Consider the following 22,420-nt stretch of genomic DNA (forward strand, 5'->3'; position numbering starts at 1 on the left):
TTGTTCCAGTGTTGCCGTTGATAATCGCATTGATTGTACTCCATAAATGATGGTGTCTTGTCTTAGAGTAAGCCCTTAATTCACGTGTGGAACTCATTCCACGGAGGGCTGAGGGTCTTCGGGGCTTCCTCCGCTGATTGATGAATTAAGGTCACTCATTAGTAACCCCTCACCTGGTTGTCTAAGTCTCAATTGAAAAGAAAACCCCAAAACCAGCAGAAACTAGGCCCTCCATGGCATGAGTTTGACACCCCTGACTTAATTGATTCCCTCCTCTGGCATGAGGTCTCTTCATGTACTAACTCCCATCCCAGGCATGGTCTGACCTGCTGGTTGATATGGCAGTATGGGATATTTGGTGAGCCATTGAGTGTTGCAGAAACTAAGAGAGAGTGTGTGTGCGTGTGTGTGGCTTTTTTAAATACTATTTTGTGCAAGTAGACAACCAAATACAATCTGATTTAATTGCATACTCTAATCTTCTGCACTTGACCTGGCATTACATAGAACCTGTATATATTGAAAAATAAATAAATGCAACATGCAACTATTTCAATTACAGTTCATATGAGGAAATCAGTCAATTGAAATACATTTGTTAGACCCCAATCTATGGACATGACTGGGCAGGGGTGCAGCCATGTTGGGCCTGGGAGGGCATAGGCCCACTTACTTGGCAGCCAGACCCACCCACTGGGGAGCCAGGCCCAGTCAGTCAGACTGAGTTTTTCTACAAAAGGGCTTTATTACAGCCAGAAATACTCCTCACCCTTCCTCAGAAGCACCAAGCCCTCCTCCCCCCACCCGTCCTCAGAAGCACCAAGCCCTCCTCCCCCCACCCGTCCTCAGAAGCACCAAGCCCTCCTCCCCCACCCGTCCTCAGAAGCACCAAGCCCTCCTCCCCCCACCCGTCCTCAGAAGCACCAAGCCCCCCTCCCCCCACCCGCCCTCAGACGACCCCGCAGGTGAAGAAGCCGGATGTGGAGGTCCTGGGCTGGTCTGCAGTTGTGAGGCCGGTTGGACATACCGCCAAATTCTCAAAATCTGGAGGCAGATTATGGTAGAGAAATTAACATTAAATTATCTGGCAACAGTTCTGGTGGACATTCCTGCAGTCAGCATGCCAATTGCACGCTCCATCAAAACTTGAGATATCTGTGACATTGTGTTGTGTGAAAAAAACTGCACATTTTAAAGTGGCCTTTTATTGTCCCCAGCACAAGGTGCACCAGTGTAATGATCATGCTGTTTAATCAACTTCTTTATATGCCACACCTGTCAGGTGGATGGATTATTTTGGCAAAGGAGAAATGCTCACTAACAGGGATGTAAAGAAATTCGTACACAAAATTTGAGATAAATAAGATCTTTGTGCATATGGAAAATTTCAAGGATTTTTTATTTCAACTCATGAAACATGGTATAAACACTTTACACATCGTATATATATTTTTGTTCGGTGTGTTTTTCATAAGGCCAGGTAATCCTGTTTCAGTCTGTTTCCTTTCGTTTGGTACCTAATGAATACAACCTTGGTGCTGTAGAGGTAGCTTTTACAGGTGTGAATAGGAGCCACCTTTCCAACATGGCCGGTATCCAGGGGTCATTGGCTGTTGTTGATCAATGCTGTCATTCCCTGAATCAAGCATCAAGCCAGGATTCCTTTGTCATGACAAGTCAGCTTGGAGCGCTGTGTGAAAACCTGTGTCAGGAGAATGGGAACACAGTGTCTATCGATCAGAGACAGGGGCTGAAATATCATTGCACAACACCCTTGAGGCAGGGGGGGGGGGTACAACCTTGGAACTTTGTGGGTGATACGAAGGCACCTAGTGACCACACTGGACATAGTCTCCTCCACAACAATATCCAAAGTGTATTCGATTTTATGTTATTAGCTACTTCAGGGATGATGGTGTCAGATTATTACTACCTCTACCGTTGTGCACTTGAGCAAGGCATTTAACCCCCAAAATAGCTTTCTATCTGCGGACGCTGTACCATGGCTAACCCTCTGCCTCTTGAAGATAAATTCCTTTCTAACCAAACAGACAAAGTACTGTATCTCATTCTGGTCTATTCCCTCTCTGCCTCCCCAGGCGTTTGGCCAGGCATACTCCAACCAGCGTAAGGTCGCGGAGGATGGCGAGATCAACGAGGAGTCGCTGCTGCAGGAGTCAGCGTCAAAGGAGGCCTTCTACATGGGCCAGCTGCTGGAGCTGCAGACAGATCTGAAGCTGAGCCGCTCCGTGGCGTCCAACGCGTCCAACGAGAGCGAGAGGCTTAACGCCGTGCTTCAGGAGCACAAAGAGGTAGAGACTTTTGTCCACTGATGTCACTCTCTCACACCTCTGACTAGTGTCATGCTGTAATACATTTTGAGCTGTAGTATTGTAATTTGTTTTTTTTTACAGAATAATTAGTATTCCTCTTTTTCTTTTTTTAACTTTTGGTCCAAAAACCGTGCAAAGCTGTATTACACTTGTTTTGTTCCCATGAGTGTTACATATGCACTTTCAGGGTTTTTTGTTCCCATGAGTGTTACATATGCACTTTCAGGGTTTTTTGTTCCCATGAGTGTTACATATGCACTTTCAGGGTTTTTTGTTCCCATGAGTGTTACATATGCACTTTCAGGGTTTTTTGTTCCCATGAGTGTTACATATGCACTTTCAGGGTTTTTTGTTCCCATGAGTGTTACATATGCACTTTCAGGGTTTTTTGTTCCCATGAGTGTTACATATGCACTTTCAGGGTTTTTTGCAATACATAATTGTTTAAAATGAGATTGTTATAAAATATTGTTAAATTTCGTCATTCGGTGCACCCACAAATGAAAAAATAACTGAGTGTTAGTAAATAAATAATAATAGTAAAATATGAATAAATGCATGGTCTCAAATATTTAGGTTTTAGGTTTTATTTATTCGCACCAAAGAATAGAAGTGAAAAGACAAAACAGTACAGATTTTTTTTAAACGGGTAAAAATGGTGTGCATGTGAGGTTAGAAGCCCAAAATGGCAACAAGGAAAAGTTTGTTCAATCAGTTAAACAAAGCATATTAATTATAATTGTACATGATATACAATTGGTCTCAAATATTCAACATCTATGAGGTCAGAAGTTACATTATAATGAAATATTTTAGTTTTTGTTATGTTAGGGAAATATAAACCATGTGAAATGTCTCTTATCGGCTGAGCTTCTCTGCATTTTTTTGACAATAAAATAATGTTGTTTTTTTTTACATTAAAATACTGGTTGTACGTATGACTTTTCTCACTTAAACATGTTTTACAGGTGACTGCTTGTGCACCCATGTGAAAACTTGACTTTAAATCTTAAGTATTGAAATAAAATAGAAAGTTTCCGATAATTCAACATTTTTATGGTTTTGTAGCAGTTGTATGATGTCACATCCTGTCATGATGTCACATCCGGTCAGATCAGTATCGTCATGTGATTTGATCCAAAATTGTGACTTTTGTCAGTTGCACCAAACGATAATTATTAAGGACATTTTTCCAGACAAAAGTATTTAAGGTATTTAAAACCTTTCTGCATAAACTGTCTTACCCATATAGCAGTATAGTGGTATACACCTTCCAAAATCATGCTAGAATAATATTTGTTGACCGTTGTATTATGATTTAAGATGTTTTATTAACATTTATCTACATTACCTTTGCCCTCGGACGGTTGCTCCTAATCCCATTTTTTTAAACTTCAGGGCACTAAAAATAACAACTCTTTTAGAACTCATATAAAAGAGAAGAGTCAAAGTTACATTATGTAGAATTTGTAAACATTAGTTCTTGACTTTGGAAAATATTTAATTCGGACACCAACATTTACACATCACGTCATTGACCCTTTTACATGTTTTCCTGTGTAAGCTACTGTGAATCCATAAAATGAGGTTGTGTACTCAATTTAGCCTACAGCCTACTGTAATGTCACACATTGAGATATTATTTGTAGATTAACATGAGGTGCATCTTGCTACCCTGCTGATAGGGACCAGCTGTTTTGTGTCAAACTCTGTGTGAAGTACAGTAGCGGTCACAGGGTCACTCTAAAGGGTGGATAGGGGTCATGCAGAGAGAGTGACTGTGTGGAATGTGTGTGGAGTGTGTGTGCAAGCGTACGTGCCTGTGTTTGTGCGCATGGTGCATGCCTGTGTGTGTGGGGGGGGCTACGTACATGTGCTTATCAGCAGAGGCAGAGGGGTTCAGGCCGGGGTCAGACGCCGCTGCGGACATGACCCCATTGTGGAGGGCAAATCCGGTGCTAAGCTAGGGAATAAGAAAAATGCCCTGAGCTCGGCACATGTGCATCCCTGAGTGAGCCAGGCTGCTCTCTCATCACACAGTGCAGGACAAACTGTGCCCTCCCAGCCCGGGGGTGGCAGCAGTTCATTCACTAGTTAGATTAGATGCTTCACACACTGTTGGCAGGAACCGCTGGGGTCGCACAGCCACTGTTTATGTCTGCTTCACTTGTCATTCCAAGCATTCCAAAAATGTGAGTTCAGTTATTGTGAATCAACTTTTTCTAAAATATCTACACTACCGTTCAAACGTTTGGGGTCACTTAGAAATGTCCTTGTTTTTGAAACAAAAGCACGTTTTTCCTCCATTAAAATAAAATAAAATTGATCAGATATACAGTGTAGACATTGTTAATGTTGTAAATGACTATTGTAGCTGGAAACGACTGATTTCTTATGTAATATCTAAATAGGCGTACAGAGGCCCATTATCAGCAACCATCAGTCCTGTGTTCCAATGGTACATTGTGTTAGCTAATCCAAGGTTATAATTTTAAAAGGCTAATTGATCATTAGAAAACCATTTTGCAATTATGTTAGCAGAACTGAAAACTGTGTGCTGATTAAAGAAGCAATAAAACTGTCCTTCTTTAGACTCAGTGAGTATCTGGAGCATCAGAATTTGTGGGTTCGATTACAGGCTCAAACTGGCCGGAAACAAAGCACTTTCTTCTGAAACTCGTCAGTCTACTCTGGTTCTGAGAAATTAAGGCTATTCCATGCCTTAATTGCCAAGAAACTGAAGATCTCGTACAACTATGTGTACTTCTCCCAGAACAGCCCTAACCCAGAACAGCCCTAACCCTAACTGGCTCTAACCAGAATAGAAAAAGGAGGGGGAGGCCAAGTACATTAGAGTGTCTAGTTCGAGAAACAGACAACTCACAAGTCCTCAACTGGCAGTGTAACAGGGTTATATTGGTGATTCCCCTTGTCACTTTATTGTTAAGCCAATGGGTTTTTGGTTTGAGTTTGTCTTGCCTTCACCTACTCAACATGGCATCTTATTGGCTGGTTTACGTAGCTTGCTTACGAGGGGGGATTTTCCAGTTAGAATCGTCCCAGTGAACAAGCACCAAACCAGCGGTAAATTGTTGGTTGCCAAGCACTGTACATCAAATGTGATTTTCATACTCTCAAGTGATGATTTAAATGTACAATTTATATCAAATTGTTTGTAAATGTTATTCGAACATCACACATAAGATGCAGCGGTTTTTGGAGAATATTTGTTGTGCATTTTGTTGTAAAGAATTCCTGCCAGTACTAGCTAGCAACTTACTGTGTCTGGTGGGGGGGGTTCATATATTTTGTACAGTGCGTGAGTGCAGAGTTGGATGGTGAGACGTGCATTGCATGACGTGCAATTTTGTGCCGTTCCTAACAGGTACATTGTTAAAGATATTATATTGTATATTGTAATTGTATTATTTTGGTAACTATCCCAGTGAACAAGCACCAAACCAGCGTGCGTGAGTGCAGAGTTGGATGGTGAGACGTGCATTGCATGACGTGCAATTTTGTGCCGTTCCTAACAGAATAAATCTACATGACTGGTGCTACATATTGGAGTTCCGTGCCGATGACTGATTGTACACAACGCAAGAAGAGTACTGTTACAGCAGCTTCATTAAATAGTACCCGCAAAACACCAGTCTCAACGTCAACAGTGAAGAGGCGACTCCGGGATGCTGGCCTTCTAGGCAGAGTTGCAAAGAAAAAGCTATTTCTCAGACTGGCCAAAAAAAAGAAAAGATGAAGATGGGCAAAAGAACACAGACACTGGACAGATGAACTCTGCCTAGAAGGCCAGCATCCCGGAGTCTCCTCTTCACTGTGACGCGTCTGTTTCTCGAACTAGACACTCTAATGTACTTGTCCTCTTGCTCAGTTGTGCACCGGGGCCTCCCACTCCTCTTTCTATTCTGGTTAGGGCCAGTTTGCGCTGTTCTGTGAAGGGTAGTACATAGCGTTTTTGTCCCAAATATTTACTTTATTTGTTTTATTTTGGGGTCTAAAATGACGAAAATCACCAGGAATTCAGCTAAAATGAGTTTCATTTAGGAAATTAATTTAAAGAAGAGACATGATTGTGTCTCAATGTAATCAAAATCAAAATCAAATCACATTTATTTGTTACATACACATGGTTAGCAGATGTTAATGCGAGTGTAGCGAAATGCTTGTGCTTCTAGTTCCGACAATGCAGTAATAACCACCGAGTAATCTATCCTAACAATTCCAAAACTACTACCTTATACACACAAGTGTAAAGGGATAAAGAATATGTACATAAAGATATGTGAATGAGTGATGGTACAGAACGGCAAGATACAGTAGGATACAGTAGGATACAGTAGCAAGATACAGTAGATACAGTAGATGGTATTGAGTGCAGTTGTAACGGCGTTCTTCGTTTGTCAAAAGAGAGTCGGACCGAAATGCAGCGTGGTGGTTACTCATGTCTTTAATGAAGGGAAAAAGCGATACATGAAATAACTATACACATACGAAAACAACAAACGGAACGTGAAACCTAATTACAGCCTATCTGGTGAAACTACACAGAGACAGGAACAATCACCCACGAAATACAAAGCGAAACCAGGCTACCTAAATACGGTTCCCAATCAGAGACAACGAGAATCACCTGACTCTGATTGAGAACCGCCTCAAGCAGCCAAGCCTAACAATACCCCTAATCAGCCGTGATCCCAAATACTACAAACCCCAATACGAAAATACAATAACATAAACCCATGTCACACCCTGGCCTGACCAAATATATAACGAAAACACAAAATACAATGACCAAGGCGTGACAGCAGTATATACATATGAGATGAGTATGTAAACAAAGTGGCATAGTTTAAATTGGCTAGTTATACATGTATTACATAAAGATGCAGTAGATGAAATAGAGTACAGTATATACATACAGTATACATATGAGATGAGTAATGTAGGGTATGTAAACATTATATTAAGTAGCATTGTTTAAAGTGGCTAGTGATATATTTTACATCAATTTCCATCAATTCCCATTATTAAAGTGGCTGGAGTTGAGTCAGTGTGTTGGCAGCAGCCACTCACTGTTAGTGGTGGCTATTTAACAGTCTGATGGCCTTGAGATAGAAGCTGTTTTTCAGTCTCTCGTTCCCTGCTTTGATGCACCTGTACTGACCTCGCCTTCTGGATGATAGCGGGGTGAACAGTCAGTGGCTCGGGTGGTTGTTGTCCTTGATGATCTTTATGGCCTTCCTGTGACATCGGGTGGTGTAGGTGTCATGGAGGGCAGGTAGTTTGCCCCCGGTGATGCGTTGTGCAGACCTCACTACCCTCTGGAGAGCCTTACGGTTGTGGGCGGAGCAGTTACCGTAACAGGCGGTGATACAGACCGACAGGATGCTCTCGATTGTGCATCTGTAGAAGTTTATGAGTGCTTTTAGTGGTCCTTCTGTAGCTCAGTTGGTAGAGCATGGCGCTTGTAACGCCAGGGTAGTGGGTTCGATTCCCGGGACCACCCATACGTAGAATGTATGCACACATGACTGTAAGTCGCTTTGGATAAAAGCGTCTGCTAAATGGCATATATATATATATATAAATGCTTTTGGTGACAAGCCAAACCTCAAGGAGGCTGAAGAGGCGCTGCTGCGCTTTCTTCACGATGCTGTCTATGTGGGTGGACCAATTCAGTTTGTCATGGTAGGAAATTATTGTTATTTTGAAATATAATCACTTTCTTGGGCTTAGTTGTCGTCAATTTGCTGTGAACAAATTATTAGAATTATGTTCTGGCCCCCCTACCATCCACACAGACAAAAATCAGCCCGCGGCTGTATCTAGTTGCCTGTTTGTGATATCTTTACTAGGCCTAATTGAATAAACCTTGTAAAATGTCTCAGCCACTTCTCACGTGCACCTGTCACCTGTTTGCTTCGTGACCTGGGTGGCCCTTGGCTCTTTGATGATCTGCTGATTAGCCTGTTGCCTTGCTATGTGGGTCTCCTTTGCCTGTGTGGTGCATATTAATTAGGAGACCGTCTCTTTTTAATGTGCTGGAGCCACACAATTGGCTTAATTTGTGTCTAACTGGATCTAATCAACTGGTTTAATGTGGATCCCAAGCAGATTCTAAAGATATAGAATCTTAATTTGATCTCTCTTTTTTTCATCCTGTTGATGCAGGATTAATTAAGATCCTACAATTTTTCTCCTAAAATTAAAGGAATGTACAGACAAAATGATAGAGACTAAGTTAATAGTATGTTCTGTGTGTTTTACAGTTTGTATTTCAAATAGGCTCTGGCCTACCGCTAGTAGTTATCCTGCATTGTTTAAATGAATCCTGGCCCTGATGTAGAGTGGGACACAGGGCTACAGTATTGGCCTTTCCCATGGCGGTTGTGTTGTGTGAGTGTTTGGTGGTGCACTGATCATGCCCTGATCCTGTGGTGGTGTTGAGACAGTAATCATTGGCCAGTAATCCCCTGGACTTCATGGACAGCTCAGTCCTAATGCCCTGCTTTTTGGGGAATATGTAATGAGACGTTTCACCCATTAGCAAACCACAGTGGTCACGTACAGTTAATCAATAATGTCACGGATTAAGAGTTTGTTAATGAACTGTTTGTGTTTTGCCTATGGTCCATATTGGAATATCGGTATTTTTCGCTTCCATTGTCACAAGTGTAGGGGTAGCTACAATTGTAGGGGTAGCTACAATTGTAGGGGTAGCTACAAGTGTAGGGGTAGCTACACGTGTAGGGGTAGCTACAAATGTAGGGGTAGCTACACGTGTAGGGGTAGCTACAAGTGTAGGGGTAGCTACAAGTGTAGGGGTAGCTACAAGTGTAGGGGTAGCTACACGTGTAGGGGTAGCTACAAGTGTAGGGGTAGCTACAAGTGTAGGGGTAGCTACACGTGTAGGGGTAGAGCTGCATAAGGATCTGCAGCAACGCTGTGCTTTCAAGTACAGTGCTGTATAGTGTGTCATGACATGGAGATCAAGTGTCAAATAAAATGCTGTGACAGGCTTGAATACAGAAACAGCAGCATGTACAGTTGACTGTACATTGAATTGACCTTCCATTTGTCAGTCCATTTCCCTGAGTCCTGCTATTCCTCTGGTGACTGAAGATGTGGTCAGTCAGGTACTGGAGGGTCCATGTCTGTCCCAAGACCACCTGTCTCATCTAGGGCTGGGAATTTCAAGGGACCTCACAATATAATATTATCACTAAACTTAGGTGCCGATACGATATGTATTACGATTCCCACAATTCAAATCAAATCAAATGTATTTATATCCCTTCGTACATCAGCTGATATCTCAAAGTGCTGTACAGAAACCCAGCCTAAAACCCCAAACAGCAAACAATGCAGGTGTAGAAGCACAGTGGCTAGGAAAAACTCCCTAGAAAGGCCAAAACCTAGGAAGAAACCTAGAGAGGAACCAGGCTATGTGGGGTGGCCAGTCCTCTTCTGGCTGTGTCGGGTGGAGATTATAACAGAACATGGCCAAGATGTTCAAACGTTCATAAATGACCAGCATTGTTGAATAATAATAAGGCAGAACAGTTGAAACTGGAGCAGCAGCACGGCCAGGTGGACTGGGGACAGCAAGGAGTCATCATGTCAGGTAGTCCTGAGGCATGGTCCTAGGGCTTCAGGTCCTCCGAAAGAGAGAAAGAGAGAATTAGAGAGAGCACACTTAAATTCACACAGGACACCGAATAGGACAGGAGAAGTACTCCAGATATAACAAACTGACCCTAGCCCTCCGACACATAAACTACTGCAACATAAATACTGGAGGCTGAGACAGGAGGGGTCAGGATTCTCACTATTATCACTATTATCACTATTCTATATGTATTGCAATTCAATAGTGCGATTTTATGTTCCAAACATATTGCTCACTAAATAAATTGAAATAAATATATAAATTGCTGAAAACATGTTGGCTCACTATTTAAAACAACATTTTGGTGGAAGTACAGCCAACTTTTATTTTCCTTTACAATTTGATACTTGGAGCCAAATATCAATATAATATCATCCAAACATAACTGTATCGATATTTTCCCCCATCACTAGTCTCTTCTCCTGGTGAGGCTCTGGCCAGGATCCCACTGGTCCCCCCATATCTAGGACCCAGAGTCTGAGCCAGCACTTCTGTGTAGTGCAGGCTAGGAGCCACTTAGCAACTTTATTGAGGAGAGGGGAAATAAGAAGCCCTGAATAGATACTGTATGAGGGGCTATGGAGGTCTGAAACCTGTTCATCATTTATGGTATAAATATAGGCTAACATTCACACACACACACACACACACACACACACACACACACACACACACACACACACACACACACACACACACACACACACACACACACACACACACACACACACACACACACGCACAATGTACACACACACACAATGTACTAGCTGCAACCCAAACCAATTTGAATTTAGTAAGGCAAGTCTATTGGCTGGGGTTTGAGTCAGTGTAAATTATGTTAAATGTTTGATAATGTGTGTCCAGCCATGTAAAGCCAGACTCTGAGGCTGCTGTACTGTAAATCCATACAGATTTATAATGCCTGTTGCCATGGGGATTCACAACTCCTCTTCAGGAAATTGCATTGTGTGTGTTTGTGTGTGTGTACACATTTTTGCCAAAAGGCCTCTCAAGAATAGTAAACCAACAAAAATTCAGAGAAGGGAGGACATTTTGATGGTACTCACTTAGGAGTTAAGGTTAGGGTTAAGGTTATGGTTAGGGTAAAGGTTAGGGGTGAGGGAAAATAGTTTTTTTGAATGGGAATCAATTGTTGGTCCCCAAAAGGTATAGTAAGACATTGTGTGTGTGTGTGTGTGTGTGTGTGTGTGTGTGTGTGTGTGTGTGTGTGTGTGTGTGTGTGTGTGTGTGTGTGTGTGTGTGTGTGTGTGTGTGTGTGTGTGTGTGTGTGTGTGTGTGTGTGTGTGTGTGTGTGTGTGTGTGTGTGTGTGTGTGTGTGTGTGTGTGCGTGTGTGTTTATTATTATTATATATATTATAGAGTTGGTGCATTTAGAGTTGGTGCATTGTGCTATTATGTGTTTCTTTTCGCGATATTTGTAAATGATTTTGTACATAATGTTTCTGCAACCGTATCTTACAGACAAAAAGAGCTTCTGGATATCAGGACAGCGATCTCTCACCTCGGATTAGACAAAGATTTCTTCAACAACAACAACAAGCAGGACTCACACAATTTTCTCCAAACACCCCACAAGGCAGACATCCCAATTATCTCCAAAAGGAAGCGAGGCTGAGGAAGAAGAGCCGGATGCCTCGTCCGGACTCGCAGAAGGCAACTAGCAAAGCTGCCGTTACCGTCAATATTACTCACCAATGTTTAATCATTAGACAATAAACTAGACAAGGTACGATCACGAATATCCTACCAACGGGACATCAAAAACTGTAATATCCTATGCTTCACGGAATCGCGGCTGAATGACGACATGGATATTCAGCTAGCGGGATACACGCTACACCGGCAGGATAGAACAGCACACTCCGGTAAGACGAGGGGGAGCGGTCTGTGCATATTTGTAAACAACAGCTGGTGCACGAAATCTGAGGAAATCTCTAGATTTTGCTCGCCTGAAGTAGTGTATATTGTGATAAATTGCAGGCCACACTACTTACCTAGAGAGCTTTCAGCTATACTTTTCGTAGCTGTTTATTTACTACCACAGACAGATGCTGGCACTAAGACCGCACTCAGTCAGCTGTATAAGGAAATAAGCAAACAGGAAACCGCTCACCCAGATGCGGCGCTCCTAGTGGCCGGAGACTTTAATGCAGGGAAACTTAAATCAGTTCTCCCAAATTTCTATCAACATGTTAAATGTGCAACCAGAGGGAAAACAAATTCTAGATCACCTGTACTCCACACAGAGAGACATGTACAAAGCTCTCCCTCGCACTCCATTTGGTAAATTCAACCACAACTATATCCTCCTGATTCCTGCTTACAAGCAAAAATTAAAGCAGGAGGCACCAGTGACTCGGTCTATAAAAAAAATGGTCAGATGAAGCAGATGCTAAACTACAGGACTGCTTTGCTATCACAGACTGGAACATGTTCCGGGATTCTTCCGATGACATTGAGGAATACACCACATCAGTCACTGGTTTTATCAATAAGTGCATTGAGGATGTCGTCCCCACAGTAACTGTACGTACATACCCCAAGCAGAAGCCATGGATTACAGGCAACATTCACACTAAGCTAAAGGGTAGAGCTGCCGCTTTCAAGGTGCATGACTCTAACCCAGAAGCTTACAAGAAATCCCGCTATGCCCTGTGACGAACCATCAACAGGCAATGCATCAATACAGGGCTAAGATTGAATCATACAACACCGGCTCCGACGCTGCTCTTATGTGGCAGGGCTTGCAAACTATTACAGACTACAAAGGGAAGCACAACCGCGAGCTGCCCAGTGACACGAGCCTACCAGATGACTCCTATGCTCGCTTCGAGGCAAGCAACACTGAGGCATGCATAAGAGCATCAGCTGTTCCGGACCACTGTGTGATCACGCTCTCCGTAGCTGACATGAGTAAGACCTTTAAACAGGTCAACATACACAAGGCTGCGGGGCCAGTCGGATTACCAGGACGTGTGCTCCGAGCATGTGCTGACCAACTGGCAGGTTTCTTCACTGACATTTTCAACATGTCCCTGATTGAGTCTGTAATACCAATATGCTTCAAGCAGACCACCATAGTCCCTGTGACCAAGAACACAAAGGCAACCTGCCTAAATGACTACAGACCAGTAGCACTCGTGTCTGTAGCCATGAAGTTCTTTGAAAGGTTGGTAATGGCTCACATCAACACCATTATCCCAGAAACCCTAGACCCACTCCAATTTGCATACCGCCCAAACAGATCTACAGATGATGCAATCTCTATTGCACTCCACACTGCAATTGATTTGATTAAAGAGAGGCGAGAGGCCAGATATCTGGACTGGACTTAGAGCAAAGACATCTATTATTACTGCATCCAGAGGGTTCAGAACATGCAGCAAAGTGCCACTAATTGTGCTGATGCATGCCAGACTGTTTTAGATCATGTTTTTGACACATAGACTGTAAGTATTATAATGACATCATATTGTAACTACCGAGTATAGACAGGTTGGCAGCTAGCAGGTGATCTACACATAGTCAGTGCAAACTATTATATGTCATATACATGTATTGTGAATGTATATACAGTATATTATACAGTGCCTTCAGAAAGTACTCACACCAGATGACCATTTCCACATCTTGTTGTGTACAACCTGAATTGAATATGGATTCAATTGATATTTTGTGTCTACACACAATACCCCATAATGTCAAAGTCAAAATATGTTTTTACCAATTTTTATAAATGAATTAAAAATTAAATGCTGAAATGCCTTGATTCAATAAGTATTCAGCCCCTTTGTTATGGCCAGCGGTGAAAGTAATGCGGTACGGTCCGTTACCGCGTCTCCACAAAATAATTTGTGGGGGTACGCTGTACCAGTAAAACATAACCCTATCACAATAATTAAAACAAAATGTCAAGAAAACTGTAGGCTATTACAACACTTTTAAAAAATCATAACCGCATGTCAGAGGCATGAAAATTGTGATGTGGTTCGATGATAACATTAAGCTTCAAGTAAATGTTATGATATTACCAAAATTATATAACCTAATTAGCCTACTCCTGTCTATAAAAAAATACATCAAATCATTACACGAGAAAGCATGCTTTGGCCACAGACGATCATTAACTTATTGGAATATGAAATTTGTTGGAAAGAGTTGGAAAGTATAGAAGCCCAGCCAGGTATATCGCAATACTTTAAAATGCAATCACTGGAAAACATCATTTGGAAAGAAAATGGCTATTGCTGTAAAGAGAAGACAATGAAAAAAACTCTAATCTATCTTTTAGTTAAATTCTCTACTTAATTGAGCGAACAGTAGGCAGCAATATTAGGATATTGGCACCAGCGTAGAGAGCATCTATTTTGTCATTGTTGGGTCAGTGCCACTTGAAAGTTTGTTTTTGGACAATAATTTCCTCCTCCAGGTTAGATGTACATCGTATTGTATTTGAGTCCCCCTTGTCGTTGGCCTATTATATGGATCAGACAACGTTGTTTTATTCTGTTTGTCAAAAGTTCCTTCTTTGACCTCAGGGGTGGAATGTTATTAATATTTTTCATAATTTCATAATTAATAAATATATATTTTTTTTACAACGACAATCGAGTGTTTCTATGTCAAACAGTTTTGTTATATTTCAGTTTTCTGTGATGTATATAAAGTGTAATATTTGGATGCAAACAAAAAAGGTAATACATTTCAACTCTATATCTGACATGGTACAGGTGTCTTCTTTTTTAAGTCCATAACCATGTGTGTATGTGTGTATGAGATGTATACTTTAGTTTCAAAGTAGATTTGTAAAAGGTTTTTAAAAAATGATTCTGCAAATGTGTCCAGTCGTATAAAGTGTAGTAGAATTGCATGAAATATGTTTATAAAATGTCAAATTCTTCCCTTGCAAAGAAAGGATAAGAAACTTATCTGCTATAACTTATAACCTACTGAAGGGCTACTCTACGTTAAGATGTCCCTTCTCTGGAACTAAGGAGCCTAGACCGAAACCATGAAAAACAGCACCAGACCATTATTCCTCCTTCACCAAACTCTACAGTTGGCATTATGCATTGGTGCAGGTAGCGTTCTGCTGGCATCCGCTAAACCCAGATTTGTCTGTTGGACTGCCAGATGGTGAAGAGTGATTCATCACCCCAGAGAACACGTTTCCACTGCTCCAGAGTCCAATGGCAGGGAGCTTTACACCACTGTAGCCAACGCTTGGCATTGCTCATGGTGATCTTAGGCTTGTGTGCGGCTGCTGGGCCATGAAAACCCATTTCATGAAGCTCCCGACGAACAGTTCTGGTACTGATGTTAGTTCCAGAGGCAGTTTGGAGCTCGTTAGTCAGTGTTGCAACTGAGCGCTTCAGCACTCGGCAGTCCTGTTCTGTGAGCTTGTGTGGCCTACCACTACCCAGCTGAGCCGTCGTTGCTCCTAGCCATTTCCACTTTACAATAACAGCACTTACAGTTGACCAGGGTAGTTTAGCAGTGCAGAAATTTGACGAACTGACTTGTTGGAAAGATGGCATCCTATGACGTTGCCACATTGTAAGTCACTGAGCTCTTCAGTAAGGCCATTCTACTGCCAGTGTTTGTCTATGGCGATTGCATGGCTGTGTGCTCAATTTTACACACCTGTCGGCAATGGGTGTGGCTGAAATAGCCGAATCCACTAATTTGAAGGGTGTATACAGTTGAAGTCGGACGTTTACATACATACACTTAAGTTGGAGTCATTAAAACTTGTTTTTCAACCACTCCACACATTTCTTGTTAACAAACTATAGTTTTGGCAAGTCGGTTAGGACATCTACTTTGTGCATGACACAAGTAATTTTTCCAACAATTGTTTACAGACAGATTATTTCACGTATAATTCACTATCACAATTCCAGTGGGTCAGAAGTTTACATACACTATGTTGACTGTGCATTTAAACAGCTTGGAAAATTCCAGAAAATGATGTCATGGCTTTAGAAGCTTCTGATAGGCTAATTGACGTCATTTGAGTCAATTGGAGGTGTACTTGTGGATGTATTTCAAGGCCTACCTTCAAACTCAGTACCTATTTGCTTGAAATCATGGGAAAATCAAAAGAAATCAGCCAAGACCTCAGAAAATAATTGTAGACCACCACAAGTCTGGTTCATCCTTGGGAGCAATTTCCACGTTCATCTGTATAAACAATAGTATGCAAGTATAAACACCATGGGACCAGGCAGCCGTCATTCCACTCAGGAAGGAGACGCGTTCTGTCTCCTAAAGTGAAAATCAATCTGCTCTGTCTCCTAAAGTAAAAATCAATCCCAGAACAAGAGCAAAGGACCTTGTGAAGATGCTGGAGGAAACAGGTACAACAGTATCTATATCCACAGTAAAACTAATCCTATATCGACATAACCTGAAAGGCCGCTCAGCAAGGAAGAAGCCACTGCTCCAAAACCACCATTAAAAATTCAGACTATGGTTTGCAACTGCACATGGGGACAAATATCGTATTTTTTGGAGAAATGTCCTCTGGTCTGATGAAACAAAAATAGAACTGTTTGACCATAATGACCATCGTTATGCTTGGAGGGAAAAGGGGGAGGCTTGCAAGCCGAAGAACACCATCCCAACCGTGAAGCACGGGGGTGGCAGCATCATATTGTGGGGGTGCTTTGCTGCAGGAGGGACGTGCAATTCACAAAATAGATAGCCTCATGAGGCAGGAAAATTATGTTTATATATTGAAGCAACATTTCAAGACATCAATCAGGAAGTTAAAGCTTGGTCGCAAATTGGTCTTCCAAATGGACAATGACCCCAAGTATACTTCCAAAGTTGTGGCAAAATGGCTTAAGGACAACAAAGTCAAGGTATTGGAGTGGCCATCACAAAGCCCTGACCTCAATCCTATAGAGCATTTGTGTGCAGAACTGAAAAGGCTTGTGCGAGCAAGTAGACCTACAAATCTGACTCCGTTACATCAGCTCTGTCAGGAGGAATGGACCAAAATTCACCCAACTTATTGTGGGAAGCTTGTGTAAGGCTACCCGAAACATTTGACCCAAGTTAAACAATTTAAAGACAATGTTACCAAATACTAATTCATTGTATGTAAACTTCTGACCCACTGGGAATGTGATGAAATAAATAAATGCTGAAATAAATAATTATCTCTATTATTCTGACATTTCACATTCTTAAAATAAAGTGGTGAATTTTTACTCGGATTAAATGTCAGGAATTGTGTAAAGCTGAGTTTAAATGTATTTGGCTAAGGTGTATGTCAACTTCCGACTTCAACTAAGTATTCACACCCCTGACTGGAAAATGGCTGTCTAGCAATGATCAACAACCAACTTGACAGAGCTTTTTTTTAAATAATAAGAATAATGTGCAATTATTGTTCAATACAGCTGTCCAAAGCTCTTCGAGACTTACTCAGAAAGACTCACTGCTGTAATTGTTGCCGAAGGTGATTCTAACATGTTAAATGAGAGATTTCTCTATTTTATTCTCAATACATTAGCCAAAATGGGTTTTTACTTGTTTTCACAATGTGGAATAAGTCAAGGGGTTTGAATACTTTCTGAAGACACGGTATATATTGATCTGTTGAATTGCTTGCAGATTATGACCTGACAGTCCTTCTCTTTCCTTCCCAGAGTAATGAGATGCTGGAGCTGCAGGGGAGCAGGATGAGAGAGGAAATCAGGGAGTATAAGTTCAGAGAGGCGCGACTCCTACAGGACTACACTGAGCTGGAGGAGGAGAACATCACCCTGCAAAAACTAGTGTCCACCCTCAAACAGAACCAGGTCAGCATCAACACCATTACTGTTTATGGTTTACTGCAGGCCAGTGGAGGCTGGTGGGGGGCACTATAGGAGGACGGGCTCATTGTAATGGCTGGAATGGAGTCAAACATGTGGTTTCCATATGTTTGATTTGTTTGATACTGTTTATATTCAGAACCACATTCCTATAAAGATTACAGAGGATCTCAATTTAAATACTGTTGAAGTAAGATGGCTACAGGTTCATCTGCCACAAGCCCATTCTGGTGGGAAGCTGCTAAAGAGGAACAACTGCTAACAGTCAGTAACTGGAAAAGATGTGTGAAATGCTTGATAAGGTATGTGATATCAACAGAGAGGTATTTTGTATGTGATTTTAAATATTGACTGGCTTTCATCAAGTTGCCCACTCAAGAAAAAGATTCAAACTGTAACCAGTGCCTGCAACCTGGTTCAGGTTATCGGTCAACCTACCAGGGTAGTTACCAACAGGAATGAAATCATCAACATGTATTGATCACATCTTTACTAATGCTGCAGAAATGTGCTTGAAAGCAGTATCTGGATGTAGTGATCACAATATAGTAGCCATATCTAGGATAACCAAAGTTCTAAAGGCTGGGTCTAATATAGTGTATAAGGGGTCATACAATACATTTTGTAGTGATTCCTATGTTGATGTAAAGAATATTTGTTGGTGTGTAATGAGGAGCATATAGACATTGTACTTGACACATTTATGAAATTGCTCATTCCAGTTACTAATAAGCATGCACCCATTAAGAAAATGACTGTAAAAACTGTTAAATCTCTGTGGATTGATGAGAAATTGAAAAATTGTATGGTTGACAGGGATGAGGCAAAAGGAATGGCAAATAAGTCTGGCTGCACAACCGATTGCCTAACGTATTGCCAATTGATAAATCATATGACTAAACTGAATAAAAAGAAGAAGAAACTACACTATGAAACAAAGATAAATGACATAAAGAATGATAGTAAAAATCATTCATTGAATAAGATGGCTCATTCATCACAAAACCGACTGATATTGCCAACTACTTTAATAATTGTTTAATTGGCAAGATTAGCAAACTTAGGCATGACATGCCAGCAACAAACGCTGACACTACACATCCAAGTATAACTGACCAAATTTGAAAGACAATAATTTTTGAATTTGCTTTGAATTGACAACAGACTTTCATCACGCTTATAGGGAAGGACATACAACAAGCACAGCACTTTTTACAGTCAATTTATCTGACCTTAAACCTACTTACAGTGTACTTTACTTAAACCTATCCCCTTTCTGTGTCCTCTGTGTCCTTTCTGTCTGACTGTCCTCTTTGTGTGTCCCCTTTACTCTATCTGTGTGTCCCTTTTCCCTCCTGCCCTCTCTGTCCCCTGTCCCCTGCTCCCCCTCTCCACCAGGTGGAGTATGAGGGTCTGAAGCATGAGATCAAGGTTCTGGAGGAGGAGACAGTGCTGCTGAACAGCCAGCTGGAGGATGCTGTGCGTCTGAAGGACATCTCTCAGTCCCAGCTGGAGGAGGCTCTGGATGCCCTGAAAATTGAGAGGGAACAGAAGAACAGCCTGAGGAAGGAGCTGGCCCACCACATCACCCTCAGCGACAGTGTGTATGGTGCCGGAGCCCACCTGGCTCTCACCGCCACTGTTGACGGGCTCAAATTTGCCACCGAAGAGGTCGGGAGTAATGGTACAGCCATGCATAATGGAGCCAACGGGAATGAGGATAGCAACGGCCACTGTAATGGGCACCTGGGATTGGCCAAGATGAACGGCGACTACCGGCTGCCCAGGAAGGGGGAGGGGCTGCATGGTCCTGTGTCTGACCTCTTCAGCGAGCTCAACCTGTCTGAGATGCAGAAAGTAAAAAAGCAGCTGTTTCAGGTGGGTCTCTAGTCTAGATGAACGGTGGAGAGACAGTGTGTTCTTCTCACTACTATGCCTGAGTGATTGTTAGCCTGGTCTCAGATCTTTTGTCCTGTCTTGACAACTTCTATGGTCATTGTCATGTTTGGCATGACAATGACCATAGGAGTTGGCAAGACAGCACAAACAGATCTGGGACCAGGCTAAGATATTGTTGTGACAATGTTCAAGGGAGGTTGTACCTGGGTCTTGTTGTTACCAGGGAGTCTTTTAATATCCTTCATCCAACCAGCTTCCTCATTTGCTCTGAGCAAATCAATGTGGTTAGAGAGACAAATCCAGCAATTTACACACCCAATGCATTAGGAAACGGTTATCGACCTCCTCTGTCCACAGCACATTTTATTAAGGAATGGGAGTGTCTCACCAGCATCATTGGACAACCTAACAACCTGACCCTCTGATAACAACCGTCCTGTCATCACACTACTGCAGCCTGCAGCCAACCAATGACAAGGTGATTTGAGAACAAGACCCCTCCCCCCAAAAAGCTTGTCAGATGTCATCCATCTTTTATTCTCTAACAGACCATGAGTCTGTGACCACACTCATTATGATTTACCAATGGCTTTACATGACTAGTTTCAAAGCTATTTTGGACTCAAAAGACTTCTGTCTCAGAAGGGCCATAGGGGCTGATTTGGATGATTGTGGGGACATTAGCAGGGGGGGAGTAGAACGGTAGGAGTGGAGGAGGACGGCGTGTGCCATAGGGACGCCTGTCAAGGCGATTAGTGTCCGACAGGGCAGAGCGCAGGGCAGGACAGAGCAGCGCAGCGCAGGGCAGAGCAGGGCAGAGCAGGGCAGAGCAGAGCAGAGCAGGGCAGAGCAGAGCAGAGCAGAGCAGGGCAGAGCAGGGCAGGGTGGAGCAGTGCAGAGCAGAGTAGAACAGGGCAGCGCAGAGCAGGGCAGAGCAGTGCAGGGAAGATCAGGGCAGGGCAGTGCAGAGCAGAGCAGAGCAGAGCAGCGCAGGGCAGAGCAGTGCAGTGCAGGGCAGGGCAGCGCAGAGCAGAGCAGGGCAGGGCAGAGCAGAGCAGCGCAGGGCAGAGCAGGGCAGAGCAGAGCAGAGCAGGGCAGAGCAGAGCAGAGCAGGGCAGGGCAGAGCAGAGCAGAGCAGAGCAGTGCAGTGCAGGGCAGGGCAGCGCAGGGCAGAGCAGGGCAGAGCAGGGCAGAGCAGAGCAGAGCAGGGCAGGGCAGAGCAGGGCAGAGCAGAGCAGAGCAGGGCAGAGCAGAGCAGGGCAGAGCAGCGCAGGGCAGAGCAGAGCAACGCAGAGCAGCGCAGGGCAGAGCAGGGCAGGGCAGAGCAGGGCAGAGCAGCGCAGGGCAGAGCAGGGCAGAGCAGGGCAGAGCAGCGCAGGGCAGAGCAGTGCAGAGCAGGGCAGAGCAGAGCAGGGCAGAGCAGAGCATGGCAGATGATCCAGAGGAGAGTGGAAGGAAGGCAGAGAAGGAAAGACAGGCTGCTGCACTACTACGCTGCTTAGAGACAGAGGACAGGAATAGAAGCCCTTACAGGGAAAGAGTGCAGAGGGATAACACACACACACTGTCTAAGAGAATGCCTAGCAATGGATAGAAAGCTTACTTGTTTTTCTTACTCAGGTCAGTGGGGAAATGAATGATTACATGTGTGGATCCAAACTGTATTACTGTAGAGGTTTGAATGCTTTCAGTAGAGGGCTGCTTTAATTTGTCATCCTCCCGGTGCTGTAATGTATATCTGTTCCCAACAAGCATTACATTAAACTCACTCAATTTAACCTCAATGGTAACCATATCAAATACAAAATGAACATCTGGTATAAAACTAAAACATAAAAGTGGTTTATAATTAAGGAATAAGGCTCAGGGGGGTGTGATATATGGCCAATATTCCATGACTAAGGGCTGTTCTCATCTGCAACGCCGTGGTATATTATCCATTTACAACAAACCTCCGATGTGCCTTATTGCTATTATAAGCTGGTTATCAACGTAATTACAAGAGTAAAAGACATGTTTTGTCATTCCCGTGGTATATGGTCTGATATACTATGGCTTTCAGCCAATCAGCATTCAGGGCTCGTACCACCAAGATTATAATTCATGTTATACATCTACTGAGAGGCCCCCAAACCTCTCTTTTTTCTCAATGGGTGAAAAATGAAATATCTGATTGCTGATGCTATGGCTATGCATACAAATCAGTGGATCAGTTCTGTGTGAGAATTTACAGATTGAGCTTTGTATTGTTTTACCTTTATCTCTGTCTGTAGAGACGTGTAGATAACCTGGGACTGTGCAGTACCTTTGTATTTATAGGGTGTTGTCTGGTCAGAGGGCAGGAACAGACACAAAATTCTAAGACACAATATTCTGTTCTTTCAAGCGATCTCTTGCCAGGTTTCACAGTAGTGGAGTGGAAATCTCTCAGCTCACCTGTGGTGCAGTTCTAATAGGTAGAATCTGAATCCAGATGGCAACCTACACACACACACACACACACACACACACACACACACACACACACACACACACACACACACACACACACACACACACACACACACACACACACACACACGCACACACACACACACTAGTCAGACAGGGTTATTTATGGGACTAGCGTACTGTACTGCTGAACTCATTGA

At 42.8% G+C, this 22,420-nt stretch overlaps 1 protein-coding gene across 4 annotated transcripts in view; it reads left to right on the plus strand.

Moving 5' to 3' along the window:
* LOC118395832 (protein bicaudal D homolog 1-like) overlaps nucleotides 1–22,420 on the plus strand; it is an 81,028-nt gene that overhangs the window by 39,353 nt on the left and 19,255 nt on the right. For all 4 annotated transcript variants that reach the window (XR_004828060.2, XM_035789807.2, XM_035789809.2 and 1 more), the window contains exons 2-4: nucleotides 2,100–2,312; nucleotides 17,703–17,855; nucleotides 19,269–19,748. Coding sequence is in view for 3 of the 4 variants with exons in the window: in XM_035789807.2 (XP_035645700.1) it covers nucleotides 2,100–2,312; nucleotides 17,703–17,855; nucleotides 19,269–19,748 (846 nt within the window). In the remaining variant the exon portion in view is untranslated. The remainder of the gene's footprint in view (nucleotides 1–2,099; nucleotides 2,313–17,702; nucleotides 17,856–19,268; nucleotides 19,749–22,420) is intronic.

This window comes from Oncorhynchus keta, chromosome 17 (genome assembly GCF_023373465.1).
Source record: "Oncorhynchus keta strain PuntledgeMale-10-30-2019 chromosome 17, Oket_V2, whole genome shotgun sequence".
NCBI classification, from domain to species: domain Eukaryota; kingdom Metazoa; phylum Chordata; class Actinopteri; order Salmoniformes; family Salmonidae; genus Oncorhynchus; species Oncorhynchus keta.